We start from the raw sequence: 20,649 nt of genomic DNA on the forward strand, positions 1-20,649 counted from the left end.
ACACAGACACACATGTATCCCCCCCCACACACATGCACACGCATGCACGCACATGCACACACACGCGCACACACACACACACACACGCACACACACACACATACAGCAGCTAAAACACACTGGCTTCTGGTCTAATTGTATGTACCATTCTTCCTTATCAATACAGTTCATTTCTGTTTTTTAACAGCCTGAGATAGAGATGATTCCCCTCTTAATCCCTAACATTAATGATGAAACCCACATGTCTTTCCTTGAGTTTCCTCCGTCTCTTACATTCCACGCATTGATTCAAGTTATGTCTATTTAAAATACTCTTGGCTATGTTTGGTTTATCACATGGAGTGAAAACCTGGAGTAAAATTGGATCAGTGGTTTTGGGAAGCAGAGGTGATTTCAGAAATAAAATCATCCTGCAAGCCACTGTCCGTAAAGAGGATCAGGTCAGAATCTGAGAGTCATAGAACCCTTTCTCACCTCTGAGCTGCAAGGCTCCATTGCTGGTGAGTTTCTGAGTTGTGAGCTGTGGTGGGAAGGCCTTGCCTGGCGTCCTCTTTGACAGTCTTGGGAAGTAGAGGGATTGTACTAAAAGTCCAGAAGCGATTTATTCATCAACCTTCAATAAAACCTTCAGGACGAAAAACACGGGGCACCAAGACGTTGGCTTGAGGTGCTGGCTCCCTGCCCGTGTGTCTGTATTAATAACGAGTCGTCGACGCTTCGATTCCAGTTAACTCCATTCAGCACACGTGAACGGGAATCCTGATCTCATACAGAATCAGTGAAGCTGATCTTGGGCTGTTCCAGGCTCTGGGAGCATTGAGCTTGGAGCAGCTGGTTCTCAGAAGCTCTCTGTCTTTGTCTTCACAGGATGTGTGAGACTGGTGAAGGGCTGTTTATCTTTCAAACGCGAGATGGGGAGGCCATCTACCAGAAGGTCCACTCGGCCGCGCTGGCCATAGCGGAGCAGCATGAGCGCCTGCTGCGGAGCGTGAAGAACTCCGTGGTACGTCTGGGAGCCCAGCGCGCGCTGCGGCGGGACGGGCTTGGAGGTTCTGTGCTGAAAATACGATCGGTGTTCTGGGGGCAGATGCTTTCCTCCTATGCTCAGCAAAGTGTTACTCGGATGCCACGCACCCCTGGAAAGCTCCAGAGCGTCACGTGGGAGCACGAGAAGCATCCGCCCGCCTGTCATCTGCTCACACACTGTATGCCTCCCTTGCAATGCGCGTGTTTAATCAGTGCATTCCTGCAGCAGAATGCTGTCCACCGAGTGAGTTCTCACTGGGAGACTGAGAAGTCTGAGAGCAGGGTGCTGGCGGATTCTGGGGGGACACTTCCTGGTTTGTAACTGGCTGTCTGTTTACTGTGTCTCAAATGGCAGAAGGGTCAGGGGTCTCTCTGGGTTTCCTCTTGTAAGAGCGCTCATACCGTTCACGGGGGCTCTGCCCTCAGGACCCAGCCCCTGCCATATACCTGACTGTCTAATAACATCACTTGGGGGCTAAGGTTTGAACATATCAATGTGGGGCTGGGAACACAATATTCAGTCCATTGCAGTCTGCATATATATACGTTAAAATCCATTTGGCTTATGTATGGACAGCTGTAGACACAACTCCATGAGTTATCTACCTCTGAAAGTGAAAGTCGCTCAGTCGTGTCCTGACTCTTTGCAACTCTAAGGGTATACAGTCTATGGAATTCTCCAGGCCAGAATACTGGAGTTGGGTAACCTTTCCCTTCTCCACGGGATCTTTCCAACCCAGGGATCAAACCCAGGTCTCTTGCATTGCAGGCAGATTCTTTACCAACTGAGCCATCAGAGAGGCCCATACATGCTTAGAAGTGTAACAGAATTTGTAATTTCAAAAGTCAGCAGTGGTCAGAGAGAAGATGTAAGTGACAGAAGAGAGCTGAGAGGACACTCACGACCAGACAGCTGTGGACATGAGACCGCGGTTTCTGTGTAGGAGAGTTCTTAATGTTTTTTCTCTATAAATCAAGACTTTGAGTCTGTATAGTATCTTCCAGTTTGTAAGTGTTGGAAGTTAATTCCAGTTAAAACCAACAAAAATCAGTAACACTTTGTAGGACAAAGAAAACCTATTTGTAAGACTCCATCCTGCCCACAGCCGTGTGTTTGCTGTCTCTAGGGGGTAAACCTTCATAGTCATCAATGTGTAAAGATACACAGGGACTGTGCTTTGTATGGAGAATTGTGATTCATGAGTTTCTTCTTTACGAACAGTAAATTTACAAAATCTGAAGTGAATGTGCAACAGTTAAATAATGCAACTCATGAATTGTGACTGCAAACACATGCATAGAGAGTCACATCTGGGAAGGAAATCTGCAGAACCAAAAGGAACTGGGTTGGCATGGGAAGGTTAAGGCAATTTGAAAAGTCTGTGATTTAACCATGTGGGGTGGTTGGATTTAAAGAGGGGAAAAGCATGCCAGTAATATGATCCGTCCCCAGGCAGCCAGGGATTATTCCCTAATGACTTACGCGTGCCGTGATGTGGGATTTTAGAGCAAGGATCAGCAAATTTTTAATACAGGGTGAGATAGTAATATTTCAGGCTTTCTGGACAAAGACGGTCTCTGCTCCAGCTCTTTAGCTCTGCCATTGCAGACCAAGTGAGAGCATAGGTCATGTGGATTCAAATGGACATGCTGTGTTCCAAAGGAAACTTTATTAACAGACGGCGAAATTCAAATTTCACTTGGTTTTTCACATATCATGAAATATTCTTCTGATTTCCCACTCAACCATGTAGAAATGTTCCTTTTGAACTAACAGAGTCTTGGCATCCGTTTTCCCATATTCTTCCCAATTCTGGAGATTGCGGTAGAGGTGGATGGATGCATGGATGGACGAATAGAAAGAAAAAGGAAGAAGAAAGAAAAGAAGAAAGAATTCAAGTCATTTTGAACTTACAGGGCGACGTGTCACTGCATTAAAACTGTGAGCTTCTCAAGATGCCTTTAAATGTCTAAAGGTTTTTTTTAAGATTACCTTTTTGTAAAGCCATCAATTAGCATAAATCTGTCTGTACTTGAAAGGGAGGTTCTGCACACACATGTGTTTCCATTTATAACCTCATTACTTCCACTAAAAATTAATCAGAAATATGAGTAATTCAGATCATCCCTTTGCAAATTTAACTGTAATATAATGTTGTTTGCTCTTAATTTGCTGTATGCTTAACAAGCTCTATGAAATGAATGTGATTTTAAAAGTATAAACATCCTGTTTTAAATGGAAATGAGTAAACTTCAAAATGGGATCTGAATCTCAAGGGAGTTAAAAGTGGGGATTGCAGAATGCTTAAAAATCAACATCCTTGAATCGATCTCTGATTAGCGGAGAAAAGAGATACTGTGCTAAAATGAAATGAATTGAGATGATGCTGTAATATTTCAGTTATAGTCTTGCGTTTTCTGCTCACTGGGAGAGGGTCCGCAGATTGGGTATATTTCGACTAGGCGTTGCCGTTATGCCACTACTGGCTGGCATCTCTGAGATAGTGAAGGTCATAAATGGAGAAAGATGGTGACGCTGATCTCATTAGGCAGCCCTAAACCTAAATCTCAATGACAGTTTGCTGCTGCTGTTGTAAAACTCCCAAGACAGAATGCTTTACCCATGACAGCTTGAAATTGCAGCCTTGTGTGAATGGTTTGAATCAGACTTATGGCTCTGAATCCCAGAAGTCATAAAGAGGAGACATGTGAGTCAGATAATAACTATTATTTTTATTTGATTATCATCACTGTTATTACTGTGATAGGCTGAATGATGGCTCCCCGAGGATCTTCCACATCTTAATCCCTGGAGCTTTTGAGCATTATCTTCTATGGCAAAAGGGACTTTGCTGTTGTGATTCAGTTAAAGCTCCTGAGATGGGGAGATTGTGCAGGATTATTCCAGTGGCACAGTGTCATCACCAGGTCCCTATAAGAAGGAAACAGAGGAGTCGGAGTCAGACAGAAGTGACGTGGCCATGAAAGCAAAGGTACAGAGAGAGATTTGAAGCGTCTACCCTGATGGTTATGGAGACAGAGGAGCTGGGGCCCAAAGGTTACTGATGACCTCTAGAAATTAGAATGAGGAAGGAAGTGGGCACTCTCCCGGAACCTCCAACAGTGACCAGGACAGCCGGCACCGTGAGTTTAGCCCAGTGAGAACCTTATTTCAGACTTCCAGCCTCTGGAGCCATTGGGGATATTTCTGTGTTGTTTTAATCCCAAGTTGTTACAATAGCCAGAGGTAACTAATACAGTTACGATTGTATTAGTTTATCATTGAAATACAATTATTAAAATTATAATAATGTATGCAATTTTATACAATTACAATTTTATTAGTTACAATTGTAGTCACTGTTGTTATTCACCGTGTCCAGCTCTTTGCGACCCCATGGACCGCGGCACGCCAGGCCTCCCTGTCCTTCCCTGTCTCCCGGAGCTTGCTCAAACTCATGTCCACTGAGTCAGCGATGCCATCCAACCATCTCATCCTCTTTCACTCCTTTCTTCTCTTGCCCTCCATCTTTCCCAGCATCAAGGTCTTTCTAATGAGTCAGTTCTTCGCATCAGGTGGCCAAAGTGTTGAAGCTTCAGCTTCAGCATTAGTCCTTGCAATGAATATTCAATTCAGGGTTGATTTCCTTTAGGATTGATTGGTTTGATCTTCTTGCTGTCCAAGGGACTGTCAAAGGTCTTCTCCAACACCACAGTTCAAAAGTATCATTCTTGGCATTCAGCCTTCTTTATGGTTCAACTCTCACATCCATACATGACCACTGGAAAAACCGTATCTTTGACTATATGAGCCTTTGTTGGCAAAATGATGTCTCTGCTTTTTAATATGCTGTCTAGGTTTGTCATAGCTTTACTTTCAAGGAGTGTCTTTTAATTTCATGGCTGCATTCACTGTCTGCAGTGATTTTGGAGCCCAAGAATTACAATAATTACAATTTTAATATTATAATAATGAAAATGTGTTGCGTCTCTACTCTGTAACAGACAATAATGCACGCGCTTTGTGTGTACTTTCTGACCATCACAATGACCCTTGGATCAGAGGCCTGAGCTTGGAAGTAGCAGGGCTCAGATTTGGATCAGGTGTGCTGGGACAATCCCCACTTCACGCTTTTTCTCAAAATCAGGCATGTTTTCTTTGCCCTTCATGAGATCTGCTCATTGCCGTTAATAGCTGACACTTAAAAGTTAAGATATTTCACATAAAACTCAGATTTCTGTATCATCTTGAAAAGGGAAAAGGTCCCGCAGCTCTCGCCCTGATGCGGCCACCATCGGAGACGCCCCCGCTTTGGGGGGCCGGGGTCTTCAGTTCTCCAAGGCCCCCGCCTCCCCCTGGCCCCCCGGCAGGTGGCTCCCGGCGCTGTGGCCGGTGAAGTCCTGTCTGTATCACTACACGTGTCCGCTTCCTGTTGCTAGGTGAGAAAGCCACAAACTGCGCCCCAGAACAGCACACACTTATGACGTCATAAGTGGTCGCCGCGCGTCAGGAGTGCTGACGTGGCTCACTTGGGCCCTCAGCCTCAGATTCTCACAAGGCTGAGCTGCTGTAGGCCCCAGCCTGCGGGATCTCACGCCGGATGGTCTGCGGTGGAGCGGGTGTAATGATAACAGAAACAAAGGTCACAATAAGTAGAGTGACTTAAATCACCCCTCCCCCAGTCCACAGAAAGGTAGACTTCCACGAAACCGGGCCCTGGCGCCAGAAAGGTTGGAGGCTGCGGCTGTCGTCTTATCTCAAGGTTAGATTGGGGAGTGCCCTCTCACAGCCTCGTGGTTATCGGTGGAAGCTAATTCCTTGGGGCTGCAGGATTTAAGCGCCCCAGTTTCCTGCTGGCTGGTGGATGAAGGCCGTCCTCGCTCCCAGAGGCTGCCCTCCATTTCTCGCCGTCTTCCTGCTTGTTTCATCGAAGCCAGCAAAAAAGACTCCCCTTCACCCTGAGGCCCACGACCCTATGTGGCCCCATCGTGGTCGCGACATCCCGTCACCCCACAGGGGCTGTTAGCTGGAAGCGAGTCACAAGTGCTTCCTGCGGTCGAGGAAGGGAACTCCACAAAAGTGTGCACACGTGGAGGAGGAGATTGGGGGCCACCACAGCGTGCAAACTTCTGGAATGACGTTTAGTGTTCCTACTTTATGGTGTTTTGCTAATAATACTATTTATTTATAAAGCCTCTGCTAAATGACAGGCTCTTCAGTAACAGCAGCCATACCACTTGTCAAGCTGGACACTTTACTGACCTTTTCTCTATAATCATGACAGTATCTCTGTGAAGTAGATTGATTCACTCATTCTCATTCATTTGTTCATTTACGAATGTTTACTGAGGATGTAATCTGCTTTGGGGCTTCCACAGTGGCTCCGTGGTAAAGAATCCGCCTGCCGATGTAGGAGATGTAGGTTCGATCTCTGGGTTGGGAAGATCCCCTGGACAAGGATATAGCCACCCACTCTGGTATTATTGCCTGGAAAATCCCATGGAGAGAGGAGCCTAGTGGGCTGCTGTCCATGGGGTTGCAAAAAGAGTCGGACACGACTTAGCAACTACAGCAACAACAGTCTGCTGTTGTGTGCTCTAGGATATAGTGGTAGTCGACAGGCAAAGCCCATGATCCCACGGGACTCGTCATTCAAGGGAGGATTATTCATGACCCTTGACCTGGAAGGAATCTCTCCAGATGCTCACAGTGGTGAGGTCACTTGCCTGCAGCTGTAGAGCTCATTGCTGCTGGAGCCAGGGGTGCAGGATCTTCTCTCTGGTTCTTTTTCAGACTTGTTATTTTATATTGGAGTAGAGCCGATTAACAATGTGCGATAGGTTCAGGTACTCAGCCACGCACACATGCATCCGTTCTCCCAGACCGATGAGAGGGGCGTTGATGTGGTTCTTAAATGTCTGCCTGTGGCCACAATGCCTTTCTCTCCAGAGGGTTTTAAAGCCCTTCTGTTTCTCTTATGTCCACAGGGTCTTAGCATTTTCAAATTACCCTGAATATCAGAGTACCTTTCAGAAATGCGTATCAACTTAGAGTATATCTTACAAAATTACTGTTACAACAAACCCGGTTTCTTTTGGTATTTTCGGCACCAGATAGCTGTCCTCTTTCTCGTAACTCTCCCCGCTCTGTTTGTGAATCCAGTGTGCTCTGATTCACTCTAAGGATGGCGCGGAGGAGGGTGGGTGGGCCTGGGGTGTTCGGGGAGGACTGACTGGTGATGAGATGGGGTGGCTGGAGCTGTTTGCTCGAGAGCTGGCAGCTGTCTCGCTGGAGCGGCGACAGGGAGACTCTGTGGGGACACTTCGGGACTTCCCTGAGCGCCCGGCTATTTTTGCCACCTTGGAGATCAGTGCTGTGAGAGTCTAATTTTGGAGTGAGGAGTGGCAGTGTGTGGGAGGTCCCTCATTCCTTGACCCGGCCTGTCATTTTTAGAATTTCCTTCAAGGTGAGAGGGACGCGGTGGAGAGTGACTGCAATCTGGCGGTTCCCTGGGTGGCTGTAGGTTTGGGCTCCCCAGGGGTGACATTGAGGCCCCGGAGTGACGTCTCCCCCTTCCTCTGCAGGCCCGACTGTGCCCCCAGGTTTGAGAGTTTAATCCAAGCTGTTTCTGCGTTTCCTCTTTTTTCATTTGCTTGTTTAACTGATAGATTTATTTCCATGTTTGGTTTTGCAAATAAAATTTGATAATGATTTGTAGAATTCAAGTGAAACTCTTTTACAGTTCTGCAAACCAAAGTAATTTATATTCAGCCTCATTTAAAAAATTATAGTCAGCACATTTTTGAAAAAAAAATATGGAAGACATCAAAGAAAAGCATAGGATCAATTTCACTACTTCTCAGACTGAAAAGTCTGAGCTTTTTGTTTAGGGATTGTTATTCAGGGACTGTTATGCTGGGATTTTTATGTGAGGACTTTTATGTATGAACAAGCTTTTCACTACTTTGTCCCCACCCGTCTATCCACAGAAAGTCAGTTTTTGCCTCTTTTTGTGTTTATAGACTCTAGTTAATTGGGTTAACTTACAGATTCTTTTTTTTTTTCTTATAGCGTTTTTCTTAAAGCAGTTATCAACTTTTTTTCACTCCTAAAATAAATCCTTTCTATATCTTGGTAATATTAATTATAGCTCGAAAATATTTTGTCAAATACCTATCTGTTGCGTGCAAAGTAGGTCTTATAGAGGACATAAAATAAATTGTGAAAAAAATCTTTTGCATCTTTAAAGAAACTTGAATTTAGATAAGTTATGAATTTAAACCCTTCAAAACATGCAACAGTATAGTCCTGTGATTCAATTTGCTGTAGTCCCTTCAGAGGGCAATTTGTCCCTCTGATCAGGATTAAACTGATCAGAATTGAATTCAGGGACTCCCCTGGTGGTCCAGTGGTTAAGACTCCATGCTTCCACTGAAGGGGTCACAGGTTCAGTCACTGGTCATGGATGTTCCACGTGCCGAGGTGCAGCCAAAACAATGAAAACTTGAGGCAGCTTTTTACTCAGCAACAGTACTTCCAGGGATTTACCCTAAACATGCACCAGCAGAAGCAAAGATAATGTGGACACGCCTGGAGGGAGTCACACAGATGAGGAAAGGCAGGACAGCAGGCAGAGTGGACACACTCATTCCCGCCCTGAGCCTCACACGTGCTTTGTGAGCCCTGGGAGTGGACGTGTGGCGGGAGACTACCGTCCCAGGTTGTACTGGTTGCCTTTGGCGAACAGGACTGTGACTCGAGGGTCTGGGAGGGGGCTTTTCTATCAGTGTCTCACTGCATACTTTTCTCTGACACTGATGTTTTAGACCGTCCGCATAGTTCTTAGACGTTTACTCGCTTCTGGCTCTGCTGGCCCTGTTGCTGCGAGGCCTTGGTCTCTACCTCCAGCGAGTGGGGGCAGCTCTGAGCGTGGTGTGGGGGCTTCTCTCGCAGAGCACAGTCTCTAGGACACGCAGGCTCCAGTAGTTGCAACTCCCAGGCTCTAGGCACAAGCTCAACAGCTGTGGTACCCAGGCTTAGCTGCTGCTCTGCTCGGGGGTCTTCCTGGACCAGGGATCGAACCCATGTCTCCTGCAGGACGCTCTGCCTCTGAGCCACCAGGGTAGCACCTGTAATAATTTATAGAAACAGTAGCTGAACTGCTGGCCTGGGCAGAATGAGCTGATACACCGCTGAGAAAGAGGAAGGGCTCTCCCCCTGAACTGCATAGCGGTGCTTGGTAAGAAAGAACAGGTTTTGAAAGCTTGGCAGGGACGTTTCCAGGTGCTAGATATGTGGTCTCCATCAAGGGATAAGATGATCTTTGCGGAGAAGTTTGTGCCTGAGCTGAGTTTTTGGATGAACCAGAGGTAGCTGTGAGCGACTGCTGCTGGAGATAATGGTGACTGGGAAGTTCGCTGGGAACTTACTTTGTGCCAGGAACTCTGCTGAGCACTAGACATGTATTAACACCTTATCTTGACTCTTTAGCTTGGCTCCACTGATGGTGGGTACTGTCATCCCATTTGTATAGCCAACGAGTTTGAATCGTGGACATGCAGATTGAAATGATGGTGCCAAGATTTAAACCCAGGTGTTCATAGCTCCAGTATCTACAGGTTAGCTACTGGGCTCTTCTCAGCAAAAATTAATTTTTTTCCCCTCTGAATTCATTTATTTAAAGATAGAATGCAGCTATTTGAAATCATGGAACACAGTATCAACACAGAATAAAGTTGTGGAATTGAATTGTTATATTTCATTTCTATTAATAAATATATTCAAAGGAGCAAATGTAGCTTTTAAGATTTATTGTTACTAGTGGCACAAGGTAACTAAGAGTTTGTAAGTTAAGAGTGATACTGCTTGATTTTCAAGTTAAAAGATAATAATAATATTTCAGTTAGATGGCAGCAAATGCAAAAGCACGTTTTGAACTATATAATACACGTAAGGTGCCAGGTACTGGTGGCTCAGGGGTGAAGAATCTGCCTGCCCATGTAGGAGATGCGAGTTCGATCCTTGGGCTGGGAAGAGCCCCTGGAGAAGGAAATGGCCACACACTCCAGTATTCTTGTCTGGGAAATCCCATGGACAGAGGAGCCTGGTGGGCTACAGTCCGTGGGGTCACAGAGAGTCAGACACGGTTTAGTAACTAAACAACACCACTATATAAGGTATTGGCACAGATGGTATTTTTAAAAGACTGAATTAGGTCCTTGTGTTTAAAGTGGAAGATTTCACATAAGACACATGGTTCTGTCTTTTGAGAAAACGAGAATATCTGGTGATCCTGTACCTGCCTGAGTCAAAATTGAATAGCAGCTCTCATTCTGAGATGCTGACTGCTCTTCCTTTTTTTTTTTTTAAATTTTATTGATTTATCTTATTTCTGGCTGTGCTGGACCTTCATTGCTGCGGCGGCTTTCTCTTGCTGTGGCGAGTAGGGGCTGTCCTGTGCCTGCCTGGGCTTGTCATTCCTTGGCTTCTCTTGCTGTGGAGCACAGGCAGGCGTGCGGGCTTCAGGGATCACAGCACCCGGCCCAGTGGTTCCGGCACGGGCTCCAGAGCCCAGGCTAGGGCCTGTAACACCCGGCCCAGTGGTTCCGGCGCGGGCTCCAGAGCCCAGGCTAGGGCCTGTGACGCCCGGCCCAGTGGTTCCGGCGCGGGCTGCAGAGCCCAGGCTAGGGCCTGTGACACCCGGCCCAGTGGTTCCAGCACGGGCGCTAGAGCCTGTAACACCCGGCCCAGTGGTTCCGGCGCGGGCTCCAGAGCCCAGGCTAGGGCCTGTGACACCCGGCCCAGTGGTTCCGGCGCGGGCTCCAGAGCCCAGGATAGGGCCTGTGACATGCGGCCCAGTGGTTCCGGCGCGGGCTCCAGAGCCCAGGCTAGGGCCTGTGACACCCGGCCCAGTGGTTCCAGCACGGGCGCTAGAGCCTGTGACACCTGGCCCAGTGGTTCCGGCATGGGCTCCAGAGCCCAGGCTAGGGCCTGTGACACGCGGCCCAGTGGTTCCGGCGCGGGCTCCAGAGCCCAGGCTAGGGCCTGTGACACGCGGCCCAGTGGTTCCGGCGCGGGCTGCAGAGCCCAGGCTAGGGCCTGTGACACCCGGCCCAATGGTTCCAGCACGGGCGCTAGAGCCTGTGACACCTGGCCCAGTGGTTCCGGCATGGGCTCCAGAGCCCAGGCTAGGGCCTGTGACACCTGGCCCAGTGGTTCCGGCGCGGGCTCCAGAGCCCAGGCTAGGGCCTGTGACACGCGGCCCAGTGGTTCCGGCGCGGGCTCCAGAGCCCAGGCTAGGGCCTGTGACACGCGGCCCAGTGGTTCCGGCGCGGGCTCCAGAGCCCAGGCTAGGGCCTGTGACACCCGGCCCAATGGTTCCAGCACGGGCGCTAGAGCCTGTGACACCTGGCCCAGTGGTTCCGGCATGGGCTCCAGAGCCCAGGCTAGGGCCTGTGACACCTGGCCCAGTGGTTCCGGCGCGGGCTCCAGAGCCCAGGCTAGGGCCTGTGACACGCGGCCCAGTGGTTCCGGCGCGGGCTCCAGAGCCCAGGCTAGGGCCTGTGACACCCGGCCCAATGGTTCCAGCACGGGCGCTAGAGCCTGTGACACCTGGCCCAGTGGTTCCGGCATGGGCTCCAGAGCCCAGGCTAGGGCCTGTGACACCTGGCCTAGTGGTTCCGGCGCGGGCTCCAGAGCCCAGGCTAGGGCCTGTGACACGCGGCCCAGTGGTTCCGGCGCGGGCTCCAGAGCCCAGGCTAGGGCCTGTGACACCCGGCCCAATGGTTCCAGCACGGGCGCTAGAGCCTGTGACACCCGGCCCAGTGGTTCCGGCATGGGCTCCAGAGCCCAGGCTAGGGCCTGTGACACCTGGCCCAGTGGTTCCGGCGCGGGCTCCAGGGCCCAGGCTAGGGCCTGTGACACCTGGCCCAGTGGTTCCGGCGCGGGCTCCAGAGCCCAGGCTAGGGCCTGTGACACGCGGCCCAGTGGTTCCGGCGCGGGCTCCAGAGCCCAGGCTAGGGCCTGTGACACCCGGCCCAATGGTTCCAGCACGGGCGCTAGAGCCTGTGACACCTGGCCCAGTGGTTCCGGCATGGGCTCCAGAGCCCAGGCTAGGGCCTGTGACACCCGGCCCAGTGGTTCCGGCGCGGGCTCCAGGGCCCAGGCTAGGGCCTGTGACACCCGGCCCAGTGGTTCCGGCGCGGGCTCCAGGGCCCAGGCTAGGGCCTGTGACACCCGGCCCAGTGGTTCCGGCGCGGGCTCCAGAGCCCAGGCTAGGGCCTGTGACACCCGGCCCAGTGGTTCCAGCACGGGCGCTAGAGCCTGTGACACCCGGCCCAGTGGTTCCGGCGCGGGCTCCAGGGCCCAGGCTAGGGCCTGTGACACCCATCCCAGTGGTTCCGGCGTGGGCTCCAGGGCCCAGACTAGGGCCTGTGACACACAGGCTTAGTTGTCCCACAGCATGTGGGATCTTCCTGGACCTGGGGTCGAACCTGTGTCTCCTTTATTGGCAGGCAGATTCTTTACCACTGAGCTACCAGGGAAACCTGCTTTAGCTTTCTGCAGTTCCTGTCATCTCTTGTTGTCTCTGGGCCCTGGATGGGACAAGGCCTCTGTGTCGCCATCATCTCGGGGCTTGGCACAGGGTTCACTGACTGAATGAACAAAAGAGGGTCGAATAGATTTTATGAGCACAGGAAAAAAGAGAAATGAAACCAGAATCCCAGATCCCATCTCCCCTCCGATGCCAAACACGGCCCAGGCTCCAAGTGAGTCTGCTCTGAGAGGCTGCTTGAAACAGTCCCAGAGGTTATCAGTTTCCGTGTACAGCTAGGCAAGGAGGCATAAAAAGTTACAGAAGCGAAGGGAGGGCTCATCCTACTTTATGCACACGGCCGAGAATTCAGACGGCTCTGAGTGAACGGATGCAAATCACTTTCCTTCTGTGAAAATAACCGTTTGAGCACATCTGGAGCTCACCAAAATGCTGTATTTGGAAATTTGGCCCCAAACGCTGGATTCCACCAAAGGCCTCTTTATCAAAGCTGTGGGCGACAGTGTTGGCGTCGTCTCAGCTGGAGTTCTGCTCGCCAAGTGGTGTCATGGCTGCGTTTTTTCCCTCCGCAGTCTTTCTCTCTTGCTCACATTGTCTTCTCTCTCCTTCTCTTTTGTAACACTCAAGGAGTAAGCCTCTGTCCACTCTCTTTCCTTCACAGTTCAGTCATATTCTGTTTTGTCTCAGTAACATTTCGATGGTGGGGACACCCTCAATTTTGCTCCAAGAATTAGAACAAGGGAAAGAGCTGGAGAGAGCTAAGACAGCTCTTTGAGTCATGCCTGCCAAACATCTGGCAGAGCTGGTCAGGGTTTGGCGGTCCAGGGGCGCAGGTTTCCTTAGAAAGCCCAGGATGGCCACCTGTCTTGCAGACAGTCGTTTTACACCCAAGAGAGGCGCCCTGGGATGGTGGGGCTCCGGGGGCCGGCAGAGTCCCTGCGAGCTTCTGTCCCTCAAGCCCCCAGTTCCCAGCTCCGTGCGCCTCCTCCAAACAGCTGTCATTTCTCTAAGCTCTGGAGCTTTCACTTCCACAAGAAAATGTATTTCCAGACTTCAGTGAACAGGATGTGAGCCCATCCTTAAGGTCTTCTTGACACCCTCAGCGCTTCCTCAGGAAACGCTCGGGGTTCCGCCCTGGGCCTCGGCTCTGGAGGAGAAGGCCAGGTCTCACGCCCTGGCCGGCATCCTTCCCAACCCTGTGTCCTTGGGCAGGTCACGTCACCACTTCTCTGTGTGTCCCCCCTCCTGTGAAAAAGGAGGCTATGTTAGTACTCACCTCGCTGGGGGGGTTATAGCGTGAGATTTGCCGGCATCGTGGCTGCAGCTGCCAAATACACGTCAGCCTGAGGTACTGATGCTGACTGGGAGCGTAAATGAACTCGACTCCAGCACATTTTGTTAAACGTTGTTTGGAATATAATCGCTTTACGATGTTGTGTTAGTTTCTGCTCTACAACCAGGTGAATCAGCTCTATGTAGGGTGTGATCCCTGGGTCGGGAAGATCCCCTGGGGAAGGAAATGGCACCCACTCCAGTATTCTTGCCTGGAGAGTCCCATGGACAGCGGGGCCTGGCGGGCCACAGCCTGTGGGCTCGCGGAGAATCGGCATGGCGGGGGACTGGGCGCACACGCCCCCGTCCTGAGCCTCGCTCCCGCCCCCACCCCACCCCCGGGCGTCACAGAGCGCCGCGCCGAGCGCCGCGTGCTCAGCAGCGGCCCGCTGGCTGGCTGTCTTACACGTGGGACTGTTTATATGTCAACTCTACTCCCCCATTTCGTCCCACCTAAAGTTGTTTTTTAAAGAGACTCTTGGGATAAAGCAGAGCCTCTTAGCGGTCCGCTGGGGTGGAGGTGGGCAGGACAGAGCAGGCGGGCGTCCCCCGAGAGCTGTCCGCTCTGGACTTTTGGCACAGCGCTCTCATGGGAACCGTGAGCTGGCACCTAACACTGTTCAGCAGGTGGGAAAACAAGGAATGCGCAGCACCGGCTGGGTCAGAGAGGGTGAGGCTGCAGCTGACGGGGGACCAGAGCGGCTCCTCACCCACGGCCTGGTTCGCACATTCCGTCAAGCCCGCCAGCGTGGCCGCCCGTGACTCGGTCACGCAGCAACTGTTACCAAGTGCCTGGTGTGTGCTGTCGTGCAGGTCACGCCCTGTGCGGGCTGTGTGAGCGCAGATGAGGCGGCTTCTCCAGGGGAGGAGAGCTCTGATCGCAAGTGGCTCTGCTCTCCTCTGTGGAGGAGGCGGCGCCGTTGTGCGTGCAGACAGTGATGGGATCCCAGCTGGGCTCTGACCTGGCGCCCTGGCCATTTACTATACAAGGCGGAAAAGGCCGCCCACTCCGGCCTTCTTGCCGGGAACGGTCCATGGACAGAGCAGCCTGGCAGGCTGCAGTCCCTGGGCTCGCAGAGTCAGATATCACTCAGCGAATAGACACATGCACACACACCTGGGGAACAGAAGATCTGTGTTTTATTTATTTTTAATTTCCAGCTCCCAGCAGAGTGAATGGCGTATAAATGATGCCCAGGGTATAGAAATGCACACTGTGAGGAAGCACATGAATCAAAGTGCCAAGTGCAGAATTCGCTGAAAGCAGTGAGGGGAGGCAGGGTGCAGGCAGGGGGCGCGTGAGTGGAAAACCGAGTTGGAGGCTTCAACTCATGGAGGGACAATTAAAGTTGGAATGAGCAGCTCCATCTGGCCTGGTGCGCTTTATTTTGTTTAATTTTCACAACTCTCCTTGGAGATGGGGGTTGGTATTTGAATTCTATTTATCTTTACATAAGTACATGTATGGAAAATTTAACTAACTGCAAAAATATGATCACATTGGTGGCGATGTGTGCTGTTTCTGATTTTCCTTTTTATTGTTGGTTTCCATGCCCCTTTCCCCTGTTTAGCAACTCCTGAAGCTTAAAAGTATGTCCTTACTTTTCCACGCTTTCCTCTGTACTCAAGTCATGCTATGTAGAAATGTATACCTACACCCAGAAGATTACATACACACTTAGATACCTACACAAGACATGAGTCTCTGGGGATCCTTGTTGCTTTTATAAAATCATGATCATTTTACACATTTAAAAAACTGCACCCTAGTTTTCTCACTCAGCAATAAGTACTTAATGGGAATAGTTGAAAGTCATGTAGCATAGGTCTGACTCGGGTTGGCAAACCATGGCTGATGGGCAAAATCTAGTCTGTGCCTGTTTTCATGAATACGGTTTTAGAACACAGCTGTCCCCATCCATTTTTATATTGTCATGGCTGCTTACAAAGGAGGGGGTTCTCAGCCACCGCAGAGACTGGACAGCCTGAAAAGCCAAAGGCTGTTAATACCTGGCCTTGACAGAAGAGTTGGCCAACCTTGGTCTCATTCATTCTTTTTAATGGAATACATTTTATTGGCAATACGATCAAGTCCATTTCACAGAGGGGGATCGGAGGCTCCATGGCTCACAGTCAGCAAGTGAAGAGCCAGGACAGGACCAGGAAGCCCAGGATGTGTGTCAGTGGGAACTGAAAGGCTGAAGGATGTTTGGAGGCTCCGGTAGGAGAGAGAGGCTGTCTAGGGCTCAAGTGTGAGTGTGGTTGTGGTGTGAGTGGAGGTGAGAGGTGCGGGAGCAGGAGAGGGGGCCCCAGGGGTAGTGGTTCCCCGCCTTCTGTGGGAATCAGAGTCCCCGAGAAGGCTCACACAGCCCCAAGCGGTTGGGTTCCGCCTGCAGGGTTCCTGAAGGTCTGGGTGATGCTCTGGGATCTGAATGTCTAACAAGTTCTCAGGTGATGCTGACGCTGGCCCAGGGACCACACTGTGAGAACAACGACTCTAAAGTGACTGAGAATTTGGCTCCTTGGTCCCTGGAAGAGATGACAGGGGAGCTAGAGTGCAGTGTTCGACCGCGTGCTCTGATACCCTTTATACCCACAGAAACCCGCAGGCAGACTTACATCAGCGATCGTTCAGTGACCATCTATGGTGCTGAGAACACAGGTGTCAATACAGGTGTAATTGCCTGCCAGTCTTCACGTGCATCTCAGCACCATGTGTTCATGGGGTTTCATTGTTTATGAAAGCAAGAACATGTGGTTACGCTCTTGTTGGAGAAAGCTGCCTCCTTTTAAGACCTCATTCCTCCGCCAGCAGGGGAGTGCACCTGTCCAGCAGGTGGAGGAAAGATGGGTGTGAGAACCTCTCTGCGGACCTGTGTACACCTCTAGGACGATTTACCCCTTCTCATCAACCTGCAGTGATTACAGGACTTGTCCCACAGTGATTACAAAACTTGTTCAATGGCGTCTGTACCTCTGTTCCAGAGGGTTTGGTTCCCAGCACTTAGCATAGCAATTAGCATTTTAAGCGGTTTGTATTGATTAAATGAATGCACTTCATCAAGCACGGAGAATCCCAAAGAATGCAACAAAGGTAGTTATCTCAATGAATTACTCCCAGCACGAAACCAAACAAGATATATCTGCTAGCACTTTACAAGGGTGTTTGATATACCTTAGAAATATAGATTTATCAAACTGGGTAAATAGATCGCATGCTACACAAATACACACTTGATTTTTATGTCTTAAAAAAATATTGTCTAAGACTGTTCTCTTTTAAAAGAGACATTTGATATGGATTTTGTAGGAATAAACTTAATGATTTAAAGCTTCTGTTCAAAGCATGTTTACTGCTTATGAGGTATTTGGAGTACTTCTCTCTGGTTAGAATTTTGAAATTTTGTTTAAGCTTTGTTGGGAGCTCTTTTCTAGTCTCCTTTAAGTTTCTCCTTGGTTTCATTTTCTTGTGTCATCTGGAGAGGATCAGGGGGATTGGGGTTGGGGAGGAAGGGATCTATAAAGTGACAGTGTGTGAAGTGGGAAGAGATTTCTTCTCTACAAGCTTGTTCTTGCAGGAGTGGGGGGTACTTACACATTACTCAATGCTTTATTCATAGTTTCAAAGTTCTTTAATGCATGGAATGGTATGCAACAGAGGGTGGGAACTATGATTTCTCTTGAGACTTCAAAAGAAGGCTTTTGGATTAAAAGATTTGATTTGTATGTGATAGAAAATGCAAATGGTACAAAAGGATGCACCGTATGTAATCAACCTCTTTCCCGTGCTTGATGCCTCTTTGGTCCCCAATTTATGTTCTTGGAAGTGAACACAGCAGCTTCATTTGCATCCTTCCAGAACATTGTATCACTTAATAGATACAAATGTATCTATTTATTAATAGGTCCATTCATTTTATGAGTACCACACCCTCTTAGGAAGCAGCACAGCAAAGAACAAGAAAGAGCCCTTGTCTTCAGGGAGTTTGCTCGTTATTGTGGGTGATGCGATGATCATGGCAGATGATAAACAGACCTGTATCAAGAGTTGGTGAGTGCTCTGGGCATGGCAGTGTAGCGAGGGAGAGGAGGAAGGGGATGAGTTGCTCTGATGAAGCAAGACTCTGGCAGAGAGAGGAGGGAAAGAGAAGAAATTTCCAGGGCCAGTTGTTCTAGGCAGAGGGGACCACACTCGCAGAGGCGTTGAGGCAGCTCTGTTCTTTGCTTGTTCAGGTCCAAAGCCATGACTTTGGAACATGAAGGAGAAGAGGGCTAGGAGGTGCTGTCCAGAAATAAGTAGGTGCCAAGTCCTCGAGGACCTTGCAGTCGTGGTCCAGGCTTTGGATCTTGCGTGCAGTGAGTTGGGAGATCACCGGAGGGTTCTGAGTAATGGCCCACTGCTGTCTTTACTATTGAAGGGGGCACTCTGGCAGCTGTTTGGGAAAGACTGAGGATGGGTGAGGCGAGAGTAAAGGACGAAGCCAAGCTCAGGACTGTTTCCATCATCAAGGCATCCAGGATAGCTGTAAGGATGTGCATTGGGTGGTGGGGGGGGGGGTAGCAGGTGGAAAGTGGAAGCTGGGTACCCTCTGAAGAACAGGGTTTGCTGATGGCTGGACTCTCATGTAGGATAGGGTGTAAACAAGGTACTCCCGAGGGTTTCTCTTCTTTGAACAGAGCAGCGGGTCAAATGGAAGAAGCACTTACCCGGGAAGGGAAGAACTGCAGAGTGGAGCCTGAGAAGCGATGCCTTGGGCTTGTGTGTGTTCAGTGAGCGCCTCGCTCTGCTGGGCCCCTGGGGGCTCAGGCGGTGAGGCATCTGCCCGCCACGCAGGAGACCTCGGTTCAGTCCCTGAGCCAGAGCCTGCTGGCCGTTTGGTGGAGGTGGGGAGCAGGCCGTGAAATACGGGACTCTGAGGTTTCAGGAGGAGAGCAGAGTCACAGACACACGTTTGAGAAGCATCAGAGTGGATCGATGGCGTTCAAATCTGCCCCCGTGAACATGCATACGTGAGTAACTGCAGCCCTGTGAGTTTAGAATTGTTCCACATCACTTCAGAAAAGGTCTACATTTTGCTTTTTAATGACTAACCTGTTAGTCTGTTGCATAGGTATACAGTAATGTGAAGATAAGACTGCTTCATTTAAAAATAATAAAAAAATTACCAACTCATCTACTCTTCTGAGGTTACTCACATTTTAAAGTAATTTTTGAGTCAGTCTAAAATTCAATTTGACATGTAAAATAATATTAACATTTTAAAAATTAAAAAATACTGGTCATTGGAATAATTGTAGTAGAGTGGGTCTTAAGGTAAAAATTATAGTTAGTAGGGAAAAAATGTTATAAAAGGAGATTTGGTCACAATTTAGTCCCTCCATCTTATCTGGTAAGTTTAAAATGGTTAGGAAAATGAACAAGTATAGTGCAACCAAAGTATGGGCTGTGATGCAGACATTAAGATGACAGCACAGAAGATGGCAGCACTGGGAACATTAAGACACACTTACAATATATGAGACGAGGAAAAGCGGACAGTGTGACCCTGTACACATTGTCCTATGCTCAGTCTCAATATATGAGATGAGGAAAAGCAGACAGTGTGACCCTGTACACAGTACCCTATGCTCAGTCTCTCCTTCCTGCCTAACTTTCCTCGACCCCGAGGACTATGGCCCGCCACGCTCCTCTGTCCTTAGTTTCCCCGGCAGGAACACTGGAGTGGGTTGCCATTCCCTTCTCCAGGGGACCCTCCTGACCCCAGAGATCAAACCCAGGTCTCACGCTGCAGTCAGAGCCTTCACTGTCTGAGCACCACTAACGACTAAAGGAGGTTAAATAACCAGCCTGGGGCCAGACCTCGACCCGTTTCCCGACTCTAGAGTGGGCTCTTGACATAGTGGAAAACTTTCCCCAGATTGATTGGTCCAAAGTGGATGAATAACACAGGACGTGAATGCGTGTGCGCATGCTCGAGCCTGTCCAACATTAATTAGACCCCATGGACTATAGACCCCACGCTCTTCTGTCCTTGGGATTTTCCTGGCAAGAATACTGAAGTTGGTTGTCATTTTCTCCTCCAGGGGATCTTCCAGACCCAGGGATCAAACCCAAGTCTCCTGCATTGCAGTTGGATGCTTTATCACTGAGCTGCCAGGGAAGCACTAACATAGGACAGTGGTTCTCAAAGTGTGGTCCCTGGAGACCAGTACGATCTGAATTATCTGGAAACTTGGGGAAAATGCAAATCCCCCATCTACAGTGGGGTGGGGACCGAAATCTGCATTCTTGTTAAAGCTGGAGAGCTCACAGGATGGCTGACCCAGGGACCAGAAAGCGTAGGTAGCATCTCTTCTCAGATGTGATTTCCACAGGAGGCCAGTAGGCAGGAGGTGAGGGCATCGCTCAGGAGGCTCGGGGAGACCGCGAGCTGAGGGCGGCATCACTGGTGCAGCTGGGTTTGGGTGGAGCGAGAGAAAGACCGAAATGTGGGTTTCTTTTAGAACCTCATTTTACTTTTCCTCTCTTGGACTGAATCGTTCCCTCTGATTCAACTTTGCCCACATGTTGTGCTTAAAATACCCAGAGAAAATAAGTTGCTTTATATATTTGTCCCTAAACTGAGGCTACTACCAGAATCAGAGGAGCTTTGGAAGCCTCTCAAGCCGAGCAGACAGTCGGCGTCGATGTAGCTGTGACTCACAGCACAGCCTTATTGACATCGTGTCCCTGGGC

General features: G+C 49.6%; 1 protein-coding gene across 2 annotated transcripts in view; it reads left to right on the forward strand.

Annotated features, from left to right (window-relative positions):
* Positions 1 to 20,649, forward strand: part of DOK5 (docking protein 5) — a 149,048-nt gene that overhangs the window by 112,635 nt on the left and 15,764 nt on the right. For both annotated transcript variants that reach the window (XM_070472787.1, XM_020914337.2), the window contains exon 6: positions 868 to 1,003. In XM_070472787.1, coding sequence (XP_070328888.1) covers positions 868 to 1,003 — 136 coding nt within the window. The remainder of the gene's footprint in view (positions 1 to 867; positions 1,004 to 20,649) is intronic.

This window comes from Odocoileus virginianus, chromosome 9 (genome assembly GCF_023699985.2).
Source record: "Odocoileus virginianus isolate 20LAN1187 ecotype Illinois chromosome 9, Ovbor_1.2, whole genome shotgun sequence".
In the NCBI taxonomy this organism is placed as follows: Eukaryota; Metazoa; Chordata; class Mammalia; order Artiodactyla; family Cervidae; genus Odocoileus; species Odocoileus virginianus.